The 18,124-nt window shown below is 41.0% G+C and overlaps 1 protein-coding gene across 1 annotated transcript; it reads left to right on the top strand.

Moving 5' to 3' along the window:
- Nucleotides 1-1,451: 1,451 nt before the first annotated feature.
- LOC139390871 (protocadherin beta-16-like) lies at nt 1,452-12,047 on the top strand. The gene is made up of 3 exons (XM_071138266.1): nt 1,452-3,854; nt 6,641-7,972; nt 11,985-12,047. The coding sequence occupies exons 1-3, from the start codon at nt 1,452-1,454 to the stop codon at nt 12,045-12,047; spliced, it is 3,798 nt and encodes a 1,265-aa protein (XP_070994367.1).
- The last annotated feature ends 6,077 nt before the right edge of the window (nt 12,048-18,124 follow it).

The following is an 18,124-nucleotide window of genomic DNA, read 5'->3' as shown; positions in this document are numbered from 1 at the left end:
GATATTTGAAATGTTTCAAAATACTATTTCAATCCCCTCTGTTTTTACTTGAGAAATCCCATGGTCTATTATGTGTGGTTTGCTTGAGTTGTAATGTGGGAAGTTCTTTTTGTGATTGATAGAATCTGGGGATTTTTCACGATAGCCTGGCCTTCACAGTTTTGTGATTAGGGACACAGTAACAATGAGATGCAATTATGTTTTGGCACTGGAGGAGTGAAAGCCTGTTTGGAAAGAGGCAAGAAAAGAGAAATGCTGTGTTTGGAGAGATATTTATTTATTAAACATTTTACAGGATGAAATCTCTTGAGATGCACCTTCTTGGTTTAAAGAATGTCCAAAATGAAAAAACAACCCCCCAAAAAACAAACAGTACTTATTAACAAGAATAATATTTCAACTACTGTCAAATAATAATAATAATAACAATGAAATAATAATAAATAAATGAAATAATAATAATGATGATAAAAGGTAAATTCTGAGCATAAAAAAGTTGTAATACTCCTACTAATGGGCCTACAACAAATACAAATAAATATGCAACTAATAACACTAAGTTGGCTGCCTATAATATATACATAATTACAAATATCGTCACATGTTGACGTTTCTACTAGTTAAAAACACAAACACTTTGTTCTTGACATGTGAAAAAGGGCTATTTTAACTCCCCTGTGTGATTTGAATGCCCTGATTTATATAAGTAAATGATTCCAGCCAGTTGGGCATTTGTATTTATTAGTAACAGAGTGATGGGAGAAGCGTCGTGAGAGCGTCTGAAGAGCAACGAGAGTCCTCGCACTGTCACTGTCCATGGTGCTGAAATGTCTAAAATCCTATTTGAACCAGTAGGCTTTAATATTGATCGCTGTTTGACCTTCATATTCTTATTCCTTCCCTTGCTCTGTTTTTTTCTATAGCAGTTATGAGTTTGCTCTGGCTGAGGACCAGCAACGGATATATTGCTTTGTTGTCTCTCTTGCACATGTGTTGTATTTTATATTCATAGTATACCTGATCTTAAATGATGAAAAAAGAGGGGGGGTGATTTTAATAATTTATGTTTGTATTGTTTAATATCCTTTAGTTTTCCGTGTTTATCTTTCGTTTTCTAATAGTAAATTAACAAATTAAACTTACTGAGGGGTATTTCTAACCACTTCTCGGTGAAACATTAAGAAATCTGTAAGCAAATAATGTACATTCTGTTGAATACGCAAAGTGTCGCTGTTCACCAGCTGTGTTTGGATAGATCCAGTTCTCCACCCACTGCTGTTGTAACAAGACTCGGGTGCTCGGGTGTCATTCTGCAGAAAATATTGGACGCGGTTCGATTGCTTGAACATTTTGAGGATATTATTTTCATCAAGCTGAACCTTTGTGTGGAATACTATTTGTTTACATTTTATTATCAAGGCTATATTGTGTTTTGGCGTTTTAATTCCAGGATGGGGCACAAAGGAATCTCGGTGAAAGGTCTGGTCTGCGGCTTTGCTTTCTTTCTTCTACCGCTGCACTCCGCCAATGGAGACGTGAGCTATTCTTTTCCGGAGGAGATGAAACGCGGATCTGTTATTGGAAATATAGCCAATGATCTCGGGCTGGAGACGAGCAGACTGTCCGCTCGTAAGGCCCGAATTGTTACCGAAGGGAACCACGAACGGTATTGTGACATTAATCTGAATACGGGAGATTTGACTATAGCTGAAAGGATTGACAGAGAGGGGATTTGTGGCAAGAAGGCTTCGTGCGTATTAAAACAGGAACTTGTGCTTGAAGATCCGTTGGAGCTTCACCGTATTAGTCTTCATGTCCAAGATATAAATGATAATTCCCCACAGTTTAAAAAGGATATTATCAAAATGGAAATTAGTGAATCAGCAGACAAAGGCGTTCGTTTTTCTCTAGATGAGGCCCATGACGCTGATATAGGACAGAATACTGTTCAGAGCTATACACTACAAAGAAATGAACATTTTATTTTGAATGTCAAAGCCAAAAGTGGTGGACGCAAATACAGCGAGTTAGTGTTAGACAAAGAGCTAGACCGCGAGGGGCACCATGAAATCAAGTTATTACTTACAGCGATGGACGGAGGCTCTCCGCAGAGATCAGGTACTGTAGTCATACACGTCACTGTACTGGATGCTAACGATAACGCCCCAGTGTTTAGCCAGGCCGTCTATAAAGCCAGTCTGCCTGAAAACTCTCCTTTAGATACTGTAGTGGTTACAGTGAGTGCTACGGATGCAGATGAGGGATTGAATGGTGAAGTTACTTATGAATTCGATGATGTTTCAGATGAAAATAGCAAAGTATTTAATCTAGATCATATGAATGGAAAAATTATAGTTGTTGGTCCAGTAGATTATGAAAAGGAGTCTTCATATGAAATGCAGATCAGTGCAAAGGACGGTTTAGGGTTAGCATCCTACTCTACATTGATAATAGAAATCACTGATGTTAATGACAACGCCCCTGTGATTTATCTACAATCTCTAACTAACCCCATAGCTGAGAACGCGTCACCTGGTACAGAGGTGGGCATCATTAACGTGCAGGATAGAGACTCTGAGAATAACCGACAGGTTCGCTGCTCCATTCAGCAAAACCTTCCCTTTAAGCTGGTGCCATCCATCAAAAACTACTATTCTCTGGTGACCACGGATGAACTGGACCGTGAACTAGTGTCTGATTACAACATTACAATCACTGCCACCGACGAGGGCTCTCCACCTCTGTCCTCCTCTAAAAGTGTTCAGTTATCTGTAGCTGACGTCAACGACAACCCACCTGTGTTTGAGGAACAGTCCTATAAAGCCCACGTGACTGAAAATAACAAACCCGGTAACTCCGTGTGTTCCGTTACTGCACGGGACCCAGACTGGAGACAGAACGGTACAGTGATTTATTCTCTCTTACCTGGTGAGGTGAACGGTGTCCCCGTGTCCTCGTTTTTATCCGTTAATGGAGAAACGGGGGTGATCCACGCTGTGAGGTCGTTTGATTATGAGCAGTTCAGGAGTTTTAAAGTCCACGTGGTGGCCAGAGACAACGGTTCTCCTCCACTCAGCAGCAACGTCACGGTCAGTGTGTTCATAACAGATGTGAATGACAACTCCCCTCAGATACTATACCCCGCCCCGGAGGGGAGCACAGTCATGACAGAGCTGGTCCCCAAAGCAGTGCACGGGGGCTCTCTGGTTTCCAAGGTGATAGTGGTGGACCCGGACTCTGGCCAGAACGCCTGGCTTTCTTATCATATAGTCAAATCCACTGATCCGGGACTTTTCACTATAGGTCTCCACAGCGGAGAGATCAGGACACAACGGGACATTTCTGAATCTGACAGCATGAAACAGAACCTCATTGTGTCAGTGAAAGATAACGGACAGCCCTCTCTCTCTGCCACCTGTACCATGTATTTAGTGATTTCTGATAACTTGGCTGAAGTGCCAGAACTGAAAGATATATCTTATGATGAGAACAATTCCAAACTCACCTCTTATCTGATCATCGCACTGGTGTCCGTCTCCACCTTTTTCTTCACCTTCATTATTGTCATCCTGGCCGTGAGGTTTTCCCGCAGGAGAAAGCCCAGATTGTTGTTTGATGGAGCGGTCGCCATCCCCAGTGCCTATCTCCCTCCCAACTATGCAGAGGGGGATGGAGTGGGAACTCTCCGCAGCACCTACAATTTTGATGCATACCTGACGACAGGTTCGCGCACAAGTGACTTCAAGTTCGTCACATCTTACAGTGACAACACACTGCCCGCGGATCAGACTCTGGGAAAAACTCCAACAGACTTTGCTGAAGAATTTGACAACTCCGATGGGTCCCCTCCAGAGGTAGGCCTTCTTCGTACATAAAAAATTGTATCTTGTTGTGTGTTACACATTTTCAGTTAAGACACGTTTTAAAACATTTCGAGCTAAAATTAGAGTAATTATGCTATGTAAAATACATCTAAAATTAGAGTAATGATGCTATGTAAAATACATTTTTTTCCCGATGATTTGTTTTTTACAGCAGTATTTCAATATCACAACTTGTCTATAGGTAATGTGTTAGTGATCCAGGTTTGACCTGATGTGTTAGTGATCCAGGTTTGACCTGATGTGTTAGTGATCCAGGTTTGACCTGATGTGTTAGTGATCCAGGTTTGACCTGATGTGTTAGTGATCCAGGTTTGACGTAGTGTATTAGTGATCCAGGTTTGACGTAATGTGTTAGTGATCCAGGTTTGACGTAGTGTGTTAGTGATCCAGGTTTGACGTAATGTGTTAGTGATCCAGGTTTGACGTAGTGTGTTAGTGATCCAGGTTTGACGTAATGTGTTAGTGATCCAGGTTTGACGTAATGTGTTAGTGATCCAGGTTTGATGTAATGTGTTAGTGATCCAGGTTTGACCTGATGTGTTAGTGATCCAGGTTTGACGTAATGTGTTAGTGATCCAGGTTTGACGTAATGTGTTAGTGATCCAGGTTTGAAGTAATGTGTTAGTGATCCAGGTCTGACTTGTAATTAATCATTTTAGATCCTCATTTAGATCCCCTCAGCTGAAGTGAGAACTACTAAGGCGCTGATGTATAGTTCCTGATGGATATTTTCAGTTGTGATGGGATTTGTGATTCTGTTATTTTTTGATTAATTGATTGGTTGTATTGTTCACATACACAGTGCAGCGTTTTGAATTCACTGAAAATGGGTTGATATAGGAGTTTTGCTCTGTTGGAATAGGCTTATTTGTAAAAAGGTTAGAAAATAAAAAGTACTGTCTGTGGAGAAGTGGTGTGACAGTATCTGATTTGCGGCTTGAGCCTCAGTGTTGCTGTCCATGGTGCTGAACATGCAGAAAATCCAACATAAGGCCAGCGGGGTTTACTCCGAGTCATCGCTACTTGACTGTCCTCACCTTCCTTCTTTCCCATAGGCTACTCTCTGTTTTTGTGTTTGTGCATTCTGAAGATAGTGTCGACTAAAATAGCAACATAACATGTAATTTGCTATGTAGGTAGCCCATACACTTTCTCCCCGATGTGTCATAATCTTTTCTAATGTGTTCCTTCCGGCTAGACCAAACTTAACTCAATGCTGTGAGCATGATTTCAATGCTATGGTTTATGTTTTAGGCTTTTTAATGTTGTTTTCTGTGTATTTCTATTAGGTTATTTTGCAACAAGGAATTACATTTATTTATGGTTTGAAAGATGTAGACCTATATTAGTAGGCTGCACATTATTCAATCATGCCGGCTACAAATGTAGCTTCCTATTACGACTTGACCTGAAATACAGATATAGAAGAATGTATGTTGACATGTGTAATTTCTGAAGAGTACTGACTGTGTCGCTGTTCACCAGCTGTGTTTGGATAGATCCAGTTCTCCACCCACTGGTGTTCTAACAAGACTCGGGTGTTCGGGTGCCATTAAGCTGCGGAAAAGACTGGAGACGGTTCAGATTGCTTGAACATTTTGAGGATATTATTTTCATCAAGCTGAATATTTTTGTGGAATACTAGTTGTTTACATTGTATTATCAAGGCTATATTGTGTTTTGACGTTTTTAATCCCAGGATGGGTCACAAAGGAATCTCGGTGACAGGCCTGGTCTGCAGCGTTGCTTTCTTTCTTCTACCGCTGCACTCCGCCTATGGAGACGTGAGCTATTCTTTTCCGGAGGAGATGAAACGCGGATCTGTTATTGGAAATATAGCCAAAGATCTCGGTCTTGTGGCGAGCAGACTTTCCGCTCGTAAGGCCCGTGTTGATCCCGATGGGAACCGTAAACGTTACTGTGACATTAATCTGAGTACTGGAGATCTGATTGTTGCGGAGAGAATTGACAGAGAGGGGCTTTGTGGCAAGAAGGCTTCGTGTGTTTTAAAACAGGAACTTGTATTGGAGAGTCCTTTGGAGGTGCAACGTATTAGTCTTCATGTTCAAGATATAAATGATAATTCTCCGCAATTTAAGGACGAAGTGATTAAAATTGAAATGAGGGAATCAGCAGATAAAGGCGCTCGTTTTTTACTTGATCAGGCACACGATGCAGATTTAGGACAGAATGCAGTGCAAAGGTACACTTTACAAAAAAATGACCATTTCCTATTGACCGTTGATAGTCATACTGTTGAGCTTGTTCTAGAGAAAGAGCTTGATCGTGAACAAAGCAATGAAATCAAAGTATTGCTTACAGCTGTAGACGGAGGCTCTCCGCAGAAATCAGGTACTGTACTCATACATGTCACTGTACTGGATGCTAACGATAACGCACCAGTGTTTAGCCAGGCCGTCTATAAAGCCAGTCTGCCTGAAAACTCTCCTTTAGATACTGTAGTGGTTACAGTTAGTGCTGCAGATGCAGATGACGGAGTGAATGGGGAAGTTACCTATGACTTCGCTCACGTGTCAGAGGAAGATGACAAATTATTTTTTATCGACCGTAAGACTGGAGAAATTAGAGTGATCGGCACAATTGATTTTGAACAAATGTCCTATTTTGAACTGCGCATCAAAGCAAAGGATGGTTTAGGGTTAGCATCATATGTCAAAGTCATAATAGACATCACAGATGTTAATGACAACAATCCTTCGATTTATATACAATCTCTGACTAACCCCATACCTGAGAACGCGTCACCTGGTACAGAGGTGGGCATCATTAACGTGCAGGATAGAGACTCTGAGAATAACCGACAGGTCCGCTGCTCCATTCAGCAAAACGTTCCCTTTAAGCTGGTGCCATCCATCAAAAACTACTATTCTCTGGTGACCACGGGCGAACTGGACCGAGAACTGGTGTCTGATTACAACATTACAATCACTGCCACCGACGAGGGCTCTCCACCTCTGTCCTCCTCTAAAAGTGTTCAGTTATCTGTAGCTGACGTCAACGACAACCCACCTGTGTTTGAGGAACAGTCCTATAAAGCCCACGTGACTGAAAATAACAAACCCGGTAACTCCGTGTGTTCCGTTAATGCACGGGACCCAGACTGGAGACAGAACGGAACAGTGATTTATTCTCTCTTACCTGGTGAGGTGAACGGTGTTCCGGTGTCCTCGTTTTTATCCGTTAACGGAGACACGGGGGTGATCTACGCTGTGAGGTCGTTTGATTATGAGCAGTTCAAGAGTTTTAAAGTCCACGTGGTGGCCAGAGACAACGGTTCTCCTCCGCTCAGCAGCAACGTCACGGTCAGTGTGTTCATAACGGATGTGAATGACAACTTTCCTCAAATACTATATCCCGCCCCGGAGGGGAACTCCTTCATGACCGAACTGGTCCCCAAAGTTGCACACGGGGGCTCTCTGGTTTCCAAGGTGATTGCGGTGGACGCGGACTCTGGCCAGAACGCCTGGCTGTCCTATCATATAGTCAAATCCACTGATCCGGGACTTTTCACTATTGGTCTCCACAGCGGAGAGATCAGGACACAGCGGGACATTTCTGAATCTGACAGCATGAAACATAACTTTATTGTGTCAGTGAAAGATAACGGACAGCCCTCTCTCTCTGCCACCTGTACCATGTATTTAGTGATTTCTGATAACATGGCTGAAGTGCCCGAACTGAAAGATATATCGTATGATGAGAGCAATTCCAAACTCACCTCTTATCTGATCATCGGGCTGGTGTCTGTCTCCACCTTTTTCCTCACCTTCATTATTGTCATCCTGGCCGTGAGGTTTTGCCGCAGGAGAAAGCCCAGACTGTTGTTTGATGGAGCGGTCGCCATTCCCAGCGCCTATCTCCCTCCCAACTACGCAGAGGGGGATGGAGTGGGAACTCTCCGCAGCACTTACAATTATGACGCATACCTAACGACAGGTTCGCGCACAAGTGACTTCAAGTTCGTCACATCTTACAGTGACAACACGCTGCCTGCGGACCAGACTCCGAGAAAAACTCCAACAGACTTTGCTGAAGAACTTGGCGATTCCAACGGGTCCCCCCCAGAGGTAGGCCTTTATTGTAAACAAAATTAGTCCTACGATGCGTTGTACAAATTTTTTTCCCATAGACAATCACCTGTTTCATGGCAGTGCATCATTATCCCATGTTTATACACTGTTAGTCGTTTCTATAATTTCAACAGAAAATAAACACATGGTTGTTTAATGTGTTTTACATAATACATGCTGTAGGTTGCACTGCATTATGGGTAAAATGCTGAAAAATATACTTATTAATTGTAATTGGAAGTGTCCTGTAAAACATATTTCTTATAAATAATGGTTCATGCCAACTGTAGATTACTATTTTCAGTTTCAGGTGCCAACCTCATGCTCTGGGTTGCATGCATAAAGCTCAGACTCTGAACCCTCTTACTCCGAATAGATTTGCCCCTGATCATATATCTAAGGTTGTGCCCAATCCCATTTTTAAATCCATCTCCCTCTCTGTCTTTGTCTCTCTCTCCCCCAACACCCATCTCACACACACAGTCACTCAATATACTGAGTTTTGAATCAGTGTGGTAATGAAACGTTTCTTTGGATACAAGCATTGTTGTTTTTACAATATTATACAATAAAACTAACAGCAATGTACCATGTTCATTATTTACAGCAAAAAGTCATGAAACGCAATGCAATCTGGGTGAATTTAGGCGTAACTGGTAAATGATACCGTCAATTCCAATGAAACATTGGTTTAACAGTACGTTACTGTAAAGAAGGTCTGTATTTAAAATGGTATTATAATTCCACCACAAAGAATATATTACCCTACCATATTTGTGGATCGTTTAAAACATTTTTACTACTAGTGGGTATGGTTGATTCTGGCTCATGAACACATTTTGAGGCGTTGCACCCGTGAGTGAGAGTGGTGTACCAAATTAACATATATGTGGTAGTAGTGCCACAACAATTAAATATGTAGAGGGGACAGATTGGAGTGGCAGCAAGCCTCGAAGTATTTGTTATGTCCTTGGTCTGTTTTTCCCTGTAGTCACTGAATATTTGGAAGTCTTTGTTAAATGCAAGTGATTTTGAAGACCAATTATTCATATACATTTGATACCCTGTAATATGAAAACACATGACATAGCAGCCAACCTGCTTGCACCAATCCCATGCAATTACACTACAATACTGTAAGATTCAAAGCCGCCTCTCCTCATTCAATTTAATTAATTCATTCAACAATCCATCCATTCATTCATTACAATTACCGTAAAAATATTAGTAAGAGTATTGTACCGTAAAACAGATTACAGTAATATGCTGTAAATGTACAGCATTATACTGGCAACAGAGTAAATTACTGTAATTAAATATTAGCTGTGTTGCTGTAATGATTACAGTAGGCTCATTTACAGTATACTTCTGTATTGTATATTGTATACTGTAAAGCATTTAAAATTTCAGTATTTGCCTGACAACTCTGCTGAGAGTATAAATCTGTACATTTACAGGGAAATGTTTGACACTGTACAGGCAAGTTGTAGGTTCCATATTTGATGTAATTGGTCATGTAGCCTCTTAGATTATTGTTTTGACCTCTTCATTTGAAGCGAGAAATATTGGGGTTAAATATATTGTATATACAGTACCAGTAAACATTTTGGAGTCACCTACTCATTCCAGGGTTTTTCTTTATTTTTACTATTTTCTACATTGTAGAATAATCTTGGCCTTCTCTTGGCCTTCTCTCAACCAACTTCTCTCAACCAACTTCATGAGGTAGTCACCTGGAATGCATTTCAATTAACAGGTGTGCCTTGTTAAAAGTTAATTTGTGGAATGTATTTCCTTCTTAATACGTTTGAGCCAATCAGTTGTATTGTGACATTGTAGGGGTGGTATACAGAAGATAGCCATATTTGGTAAAAGACCAAGTCCATATTATGGCAAGAATAGTTCAAATAAGCAAAGAGAAACGACAGTCCATCATTACTTTAAGACATGGAGGTTAATTAATGAGGAGCATTTCAAGAACTATAATGAAACTGGCTCTCATCAGGAAAGGAAGACCCAGAGTTACCTATGCTGGAAAGGATACATTTATTAGAGTTAACTGCACCAAATAAATGCTTCACATAGTTCAAGTAACAGACACATCTCAACATCAACTGTCCAGAGGACACTGTGTGAATCAGGCCTTCATGGTCGAATTGCTACAAATAAACCACTACTAAAGGACACCAATAATAAGAAGAGACTTGCTTGGGCCAAGAAACACGAGCAATGGACATTAGACTGTTGGAAATCTGTCCTTTGGTCTGATGAGTCCAAATTTGAGATTGTTGGTTCCAACCACCATGTCTTTGTGAGAGATGCAGAGTAGGTGAACTGATGATCTCCACGTGTGTGGTTCCCGCCGTGAAGCATGGAGGAAGAGGTGTGATGGTGTGGGGGTGCTTTGCTGGTGATACTGTCAGTGATTTATTTAGAATTCAAGGCACACTTAACCAGCATGGCTACCACAACATTCTGCAGCATTACGCCATCCCATCTGGTTTGTGCTTAGTGGGACTATAATTAGTTTTTCAACAGAACAATGACCCAATACACTTCCAGGCTGTGTAAGGGCTATTTGACCAAGAAGGAGAGTGATGGAGTGCTGCATCAGATGACATGGCCTCCACAATCACCCGACCTCAACCCAATTGAGATGGTTTGGGATGAGTTGGACCGCAGAGTGAAGGAAAAGCAGCCAACAAGTGCTCAGCATGTGTGGGAACTCCTTCAAGAATGTTAGAAAAGCATTCCTCATGAAGCTGGTAGAGAGAATGCCAAGTGTGTACAAAGCTGCCAGCAACGCAAAGGGTGGTTACTTTGAAGAATCTAAAATCTAAAATATATTTAGATTTGTTTAACACTTTTGGTTTCAACATGATTCCACATGGGTTATTTCATTATTCTACATTGTAGAAAACAGTGAAAAAATAAAGAAAAACCCTTAAATGAGTTGGTGTGTCCAAATTTTGACTGGTACTGTATATCTGAAGTACATTCGGAAAGTGTTCAGACCCCTTGAATCTTTCTACATTTTGTTACGTTGCAGCCTTATTCTATAAGTGATTAAATCATTTTCCCCCTCATCAATCTACACACAATACCCCATAATGACTAAGCAAAACAGGTTTTCAGAAATGTTTGCAAATTTAAAAAAATAAATTACAATAATTATATTTAAAATGTATTCAGACCATTTACTCAGTACTTTGTTGAAGAACCTTTGACAGTGATTACAGCTTCGGGTCTTCTTGTGTATGATGCTACAAGCTTGGAACACCTGTATTTGAGGAGTTTCTCCCATTCCTCTCTGCAGATCCTTTCAAGCTCTGTCAGGTTGGATGGGAAGCGTTGCTGCACAGCTATTTTCAGGTCTCTCCAGAGATGTTCGGTTAGGTTCAATCTGGGTTCTGGCTGGGCCACTAAAGGACATTCAGAGACTTGTCCCGAAGCCATTCCTGCATTGTCTTGGCTGTTGTTTAGGGCCATTGTCCTGTTGGAAGGTGAACCATCGCCCCTGTCTGATGTCCTGAGTGCTCTGGAGCAGGTTTTCAACAAGGATCTCTCTGTGCTTTGTTCCGTTCATCCTTCCCTCGATTCTGACTAGTCTCCCAGTCCTTGCCCCCCATCTCAACAGAGAAACTCTGGATCTCTGTCAGAGTGACCATTGGGTTCTTGGTCACCTCCCTGACCAAGGCCCTTCTCCCTCAATTGCTCAGTTTGGCCGGGCGGCCAGCTCTAGGAAGAGTCTTGGTGGTTCCAAACTTCTTCCATTTAAGAATGATGAAGGCCACTGTGTTCTTGGGGACCTTCAATAATGCAGACATTTTTTTGTACCCTTCCACAGATCTGTGCCTTGAAGGTCTGGGGTTATAAATTATTTGCCAGTTTTCCAGTTTTTGCCGTAGTGCTCCAGTGCTGCCCGCGCTGAGTAATGGAAACGGGTTGAACAGGCCGTGGCTCGGGTGGGGGGTCCCTGATGATCTTCTGGGCCTTCCTGGTGTTGTAGGTGTCCTGGAGGGCAGGCAGTGTGGATCCAATTGTGCGTTCGGCTGCACGTATCACCCTCTGAAACTCCTTTCTGTCTGCGGTGGTAGAGTTGCCGTACCAGGTTATGATGCAGCCCAATCTATGATCAGGGGAAACCCTGTTTGGGGTAAGGGGGTTCAGAGGTGGTAAAAGACACAGCAGGACAGTTAGGGCAGTATAGCATCCAGGAGAGAGAAGACAGCACAGCATCCAGTGTTCCTCATGGGGCTCTGTAACAATCCTCCTCAGTTCTGACTTGTCAGCTCATCTCACCCCTAGGACAAGCATAGAAAAAGAAAGAATAGAATGAGAGACAGAGAGCACCAGGGCTGTTACTCTGTGGGTAAAAAGACAGGGACAAGGGACATATCAAGCTGGTGTCGTGTGTATGGGTACTTACCTCACTAGAGGTCTTCATTCAAACTCAGTGAGCTCTTGGGAGAATGGGGCAAGGTAAGTGTTGAGAACAAACAGCTGGCTTCCTCTGGACCACCTTGTCATGCACTTTGTCCCGTCTTTAGGGTTCATCATCGTGAGTTGATTCAAACCTACAGCACATATCCTACATAGTTTATGAAACCATTTGAGGCATTGAACAAACACAAATAAGAAAGATAGATATACCTACTTCAAACCCTAGCTAACTAATACAACATTGCTATAGGCTACACAATATCACATATTATTTTACCAGACTCACAACATGTCGCTTTCTAGCTGTGTAACCAAATGTTTGCATACTACTGGTAAAGTGAACAAGTTTAGCTAATACTGTACCATTATGGAACAATGTTTTTTTAATTAAACAAATGGTTGGCGGAAGAGGCTATACAGACAGTCCTGGCATGAAAAATTATGATTTATGTTGCACAGATGAGAGCCAAGTGAACCGAATCCCGCAGTGTTGTGACAGCTAAGGAGGACACTGTCCCGGTGGTTTTGACATTTATGCTCTCCCCATTGACTAAAATATACCACGGTGACATCTAGATGGCTACCAATATTAGTTATTTCTTCTGTAGGCTGCTATCCTACTTGAAATGCTGTATAATCCTGGGAGGGGAAAGAATTTGCCACGTGACTAGGTTCCACCACCGACACTGTGTTAGGCTACAGCTGACCAGTGGTACTGCACCTTAGGTAGAAACAACGTGTTTTATGTGTATAATGTGGCCTGTCTATCTGAAAAAATATGGGTCATTTTTGAAACTGCTAGAAACAAACCATTATCTCTGTAGTAACAGTGGAAACATAGCAGTCATGAATCTACACTCAGTCTATTCTGTATGGCACTCCGGGGCAGGCACACAGCCTATAATCACAATCACTATTCTCTGTGTGATGTTTTTCTAGGTTGCACAGCCAGATATTTACGAGCAATTTAGAGCAGACCAAAATGTATTTTGTCAACTTGAGCTAGCTAGCCAGCTAGCAAACGTTAGCCAGCTAGTTTAGCAAAGGAAACATGTGGTAATACAATGTTGGCTAGTTTAGCTGAGGAAACATTAGCTAAGGAAACATGTGGTAATACAATGTTGGCTAGTTTAGCTAAGGAAACATGTGGTACTACAATGTTGGCTAGTTTAGCTAAGGACACATGTGGTAATACAATGTTGGCTAGTTTAGCTAAGGAAACATGTGGTACTACAATGTTGGCTAGTTTAGCTAAGGAAACATGTGGTAATACAATGTTGGCTAGTTTAGCTAAGGAAACATGTGGTAATACAATGTTGGCTAGTTTAGCTAAGGAAACATGTGGTAATACAGTGTTGGCTAGTTTAGCTAAGGAAACACGTGGTAATACAATGTTGGCTAGTTTAGCTAAGGAAACATGTGGTACTACAATGTTGGCTAGTTTAGCTAAGGAAACATGTGGTAATACAATGTTGGCTAGTTTAGCTAAGGACACATGCGGTAATACAATGTTGGCTAGTTTAGCTAAGGAAACATGTGGTAATACAATGTTGGCTAGTTTAGCTATGGACACATGCGGTAATACAATGTTGGCTAACAATAAATATACTTATAAACAACTCAATTTACCTTCCCAGCAGCTGCTAGAAATATTATTTCACATCATAGGCGCTTCAAGAAGATATTTACTAAAATCATCTGAGCTTTATGTGTCTCTCCCGACGGCATGAGGTTGGCGCCTGAAACTGATCATTTGAATCTACAGTGTATAAGCTATTACTGTAAAGAAATACAGTATATTAGACTAATTTTTAAAAGAGGCTTCCAAATTACAGTTCATTTTCAGCATTTTACCCATCTTGCAGTTCAATCTACACCACGAATGTGGTGCGTAAATAAAATCACTGGGGAAGCCAAGCCAGAAGGAAAGCCATATTACAATCTTTGTGTTGTGATAATTGTGTTCTTTGCTCTTTAATCTGTTAGTTCATATGTCTTGTGACCATGATATATAGGCGTAAGGCCGAGACAATAAGAAGACACGGTGGCATAGAAAATTCAACCACACCTTGGTTTGATCACAAAACCAGACAGCAACCTCTGTCCGAAGTCCACAAAGCATTTTGCATGTAATAAACAGCTACATGACCTACTACATGGTCAATCAAGTTCATGTTTCCGACATTTCCCGACTACTGAAAAACTATTGATTTAGAACCATGGAGAGTTACTGCAAGTCACGATGAAGACAGGAACTGCCTCCACTATTCCAGCACCATTTACACTTCAACATCATCAAATCACCTCTGCTTAGTCTAGTACAGTGACAACTAAAAGATACCAAAAACAATTTAGTCCAATCAATATGATGTGGCTGTCCATGGTTCTCAGTTGTGTGTGTGTGCATTCTGCAAGTGGAAAAAACATGTTGACACACCCTACTAGTAGAAAAAAGCCAATGCCCTCCTCATCTCTTTCACAAAACAGTCTGATTGTCATACAGTACACGCTTTTATTTTTTCTTGTGCTAGTCTTCCTGGTAAAAATGCTTGCTCGCTAGCCTAACTTATTTTCATGGGCAACGTTAGCTTGTTAACATTAGCCTTCTACATCTAACTACGTATTGACCTTCCATCCTCTCAGTCCAGGTGCACAATGTATGAATTCATAGTTAGATCAGAATAGCAGTTATAATCATTGGCCAGTATGGATAACTAAGTAAAACCACAAGTTCAAATCCCTGTCTCCATCCATTGCTAATTTATGAAAGGGACAATTTTAGCTAGCTAGCTGGCCACCGGAGGACAACAACACACACAATGAGATGCAACAATTCAAGTTGTTTCTGTCAATTACATATTTCTCTTGATAGAATGTAATTGGATTGAAGCCAAATCCAAACTGGCTTTTTTTTTGATGCGCCAGGACCATTCACGGTTGAGCTCACTCAGTTTAGCTCAACGCTGATTGGCTATTTATCAAGGGAGGCCAAATGCTCGCAGGCTTCCCTTGCCTTCAATTCTACGGGCAGCAACAATGTCATACTATTTATGACCATTTATGACCAGACAGCATCAGTTAGATGGCCTACACATACAAAGACATGTTTTGTAGATTTTGTTTTGTCCCATTTCAACAGATGTAAATGAACTTGGCTATCTTTCACCAGCTGAAGTACCGTTAGAGAGAGAGAGAGCTAGCCAAATGTTGTCTAACATTAGCGAGCTAACTAGCTCACTACGTTAGCTATTATTTTTGCCACAATCACACTAGACCGGAATCAAACGATGAATCCAGTGGGCAAACGATTGTAGATCGACATTCTGACGTTTTTTTCAGCTCAATGTGACTTGTTATTAGAGGCAGTATAGCAATGTAAAGTTATATTGATTTATAACTTTCCCTAGCTAATTCCCTACTTTTCACACTGACACAGTAATAAACAGCTCTCCAGGCTTCACTGTCGTGGTGCACAGTCAGTACACAACACTGTAGTCATCATGTCTTAGGAGGATCAGATGTTGACAGGTGTCCCAGCAGGGTCAGACAGCCAGGGAAGACCAGTCTACGGAGGTCAGGTGAATTTTGCAGTATATTAACAATATCAGTGAATGATATAAAGTTCCATCTTGAGTTGATTGGTAGACCTACAGTAGCTACAGGACAGCAGTTTAAAGCTGCAGTCTGGGATCTGGGAATAATGGTCATTTCAATTATTGTACTATTGATTATATTCTTGTATAAAATCATGTAGAAATGTACACCAAGGTAATTATTTGTCATGCCTCATCGTAGCAGGATCAGATGGTGACAGGGGTCTCAGCAGGGTCAGACAGCCAGGGAAGACCAGTCTGTGATGAAGCTGAGGTGAAATTTTGCAGATACAACACTTTATTCACTCTGTGCAGCAAACACTGGACAAGCCAGAAAGATTTAAACTATTTTAAGGCAGTCTGACAATTGTCTAAGGTTGATTTCAGCTGAATCAAGGGTAGAAAGATGTGAGGAAGATCTGGGAAAAGCTATTGATGATCATGTATGGATACAGTTGTGTTTAAATGTCCAGTCATATCATCTCAGACATAAATGACTGCAGTTTAAGACCATCCATAGAACGTACCATATGTGAGTGAAACTGAATGACGTGCACTCAGAAATGGCATCCCTGTGCTGGAGGTGTAAAGCACAAAAGAGGACCTATTTGCAAATGTTAACTGTATAACCTAGCATTTATAACGGCTAAGAAATGCATTGCCATTAATTGAAAGGTTGGTTATCCTCCCACAATGTCACAATAGATGACATAAATATCACGTTATGTATCATTAGATTTGATTTATTACAAGATTAAGGGTATACTGGGCAACTTTTACAAGGTCTGAATGACTTCTATGGAATACTGTATGACAAAAGGAGTCTGTATTGAAAACATGCCCACATCAGGGGAGATACTTATTTTGGCTATCCCTAGCTGATGGGCTTCTCAGTCCTGGCCCTGGGGATCTGCCGTCCTGTTGGTTGTCTCTCTGGCCTTGGCCTAACAAATCTGAAACCAATAATGAATTTTTCACTAAGATCCTAAGGCTGAGTGGGGTGTGTTGGGTTGGGAGCTGCAGGGTGGTGGACCACTAGGGGCAGGACTAGGCGACCCAGCTATATTGTGTGCTAGTAAAATGAACTCTACTGTACTATTAGGGCTATGAGATGAATTATATGGAGGATGTGTTGTTTCTGTGTGTTAATGTACAGTATATGTGTAGGTGGATGTGTTTTATATATGTATATATATATATATATATATATATATATATATATATATATATATTAAACTTGTTTCCAAACCTTTCCTTTGGAAATTAAACAAAAAAATGTGTGAAGAAAATTGTGTTGTGGAGAGAATTTAGTTATTGACTAGAAGGGTGAGGGTTGGGCATGGAGGTGGCTCGGGCTGAAATGTGATATGAAGTTGTCTTAATAAAGATGTTAAGTCTTTGTACTTTATGTTTTAAAGATTTGTTCATTTGTTAGGCTATTGGTTAAAGGTGCAGCACAATATTGATTATTGAATTACATTTGATCTAGTTCAGTTTTATCAATCACTTAAACATATTAAATAATTATCTCTTACCTATAGCTAGATGACTGTGGGCATTTTTGTTTACTTTTTGTTGTTATAAATAGAGACAGCTAGAAGGGCCGTGGGTCATATTAGATTGTGTAGAAATGCAGAAAATTTGCTTTAGATGCCAAAAACAATTCTGGGGGAGGACCCCCAGACACCCCGACAGGTTATGTCAGCTTCTAACTTCTAAAACTAAAGTCGAGCTACTGACTGTGCTTATTAGGTTATCTCCATATGCTGGGGCATACATCATGTATCTCCAATGTTTGATCATGAATAATGTCTATCTGAGACTTTTATTGAAATGTTATTAGCCCAATGTCAGCGTGTAATTTCTGAATGGTGCTCATAGGGTCGCTGTTCACCAGCGGAGGTAGAATAGATAGCTCTCCACCCATTGCTGTTGTCATTAACAAAGCTCTGGTTTCGTTTCCCTACATAAAATAATAGGGGTAAACGGTCAGACTGCGCACACACTTGTATTTTGTTTTGATAATCTAGTGAATGTTGATAGTTTTGTGGAATACTTTCTCCTTACATCGATCTGTTTAACTATATATATGGATGTCGTTGGAAGTCTAAGG

The sequence above is a fragment of the Oncorhynchus clarkii genome, chromosome 31 (genome assembly GCF_045791955.1).
Source record: "Oncorhynchus clarkii lewisi isolate Uvic-CL-2024 chromosome 31, UVic_Ocla_1.0, whole genome shotgun sequence".
NCBI classification, from domain to species: Eukaryota; Metazoa; Chordata; class Actinopteri; order Salmoniformes; family Salmonidae; genus Oncorhynchus; species Oncorhynchus clarkii.
The sequence above is the reverse complement of the archived record's forward strand: the minus strand, read 5'-3'. Positions and strand labels throughout refer to the sequence as shown.

Coding starts and splice junctions, on each gene's coding strand:
- LOC139390871 (XM_071138266.1), top strand. CDS start 1,452: ATGGGGCACAAAGGAATCTCGGTGAAAGGTCTGGTCTGCGGCTTTGCT. Junction 3,855..6,640: donor CCGATGGGTCCCCTCCAGAG/GTAGGCCTTCTT, acceptor CCCATACCTGAG/AACGCGTCACCTGGTACAGA. Junction 7,973..11,984: donor CCAACGGGTCCCCCCCAGAG/GTAGGCCTTTAT, acceptor CTGGTGTTGTAG/GTGTCCTGGAGGGCAGGCAG.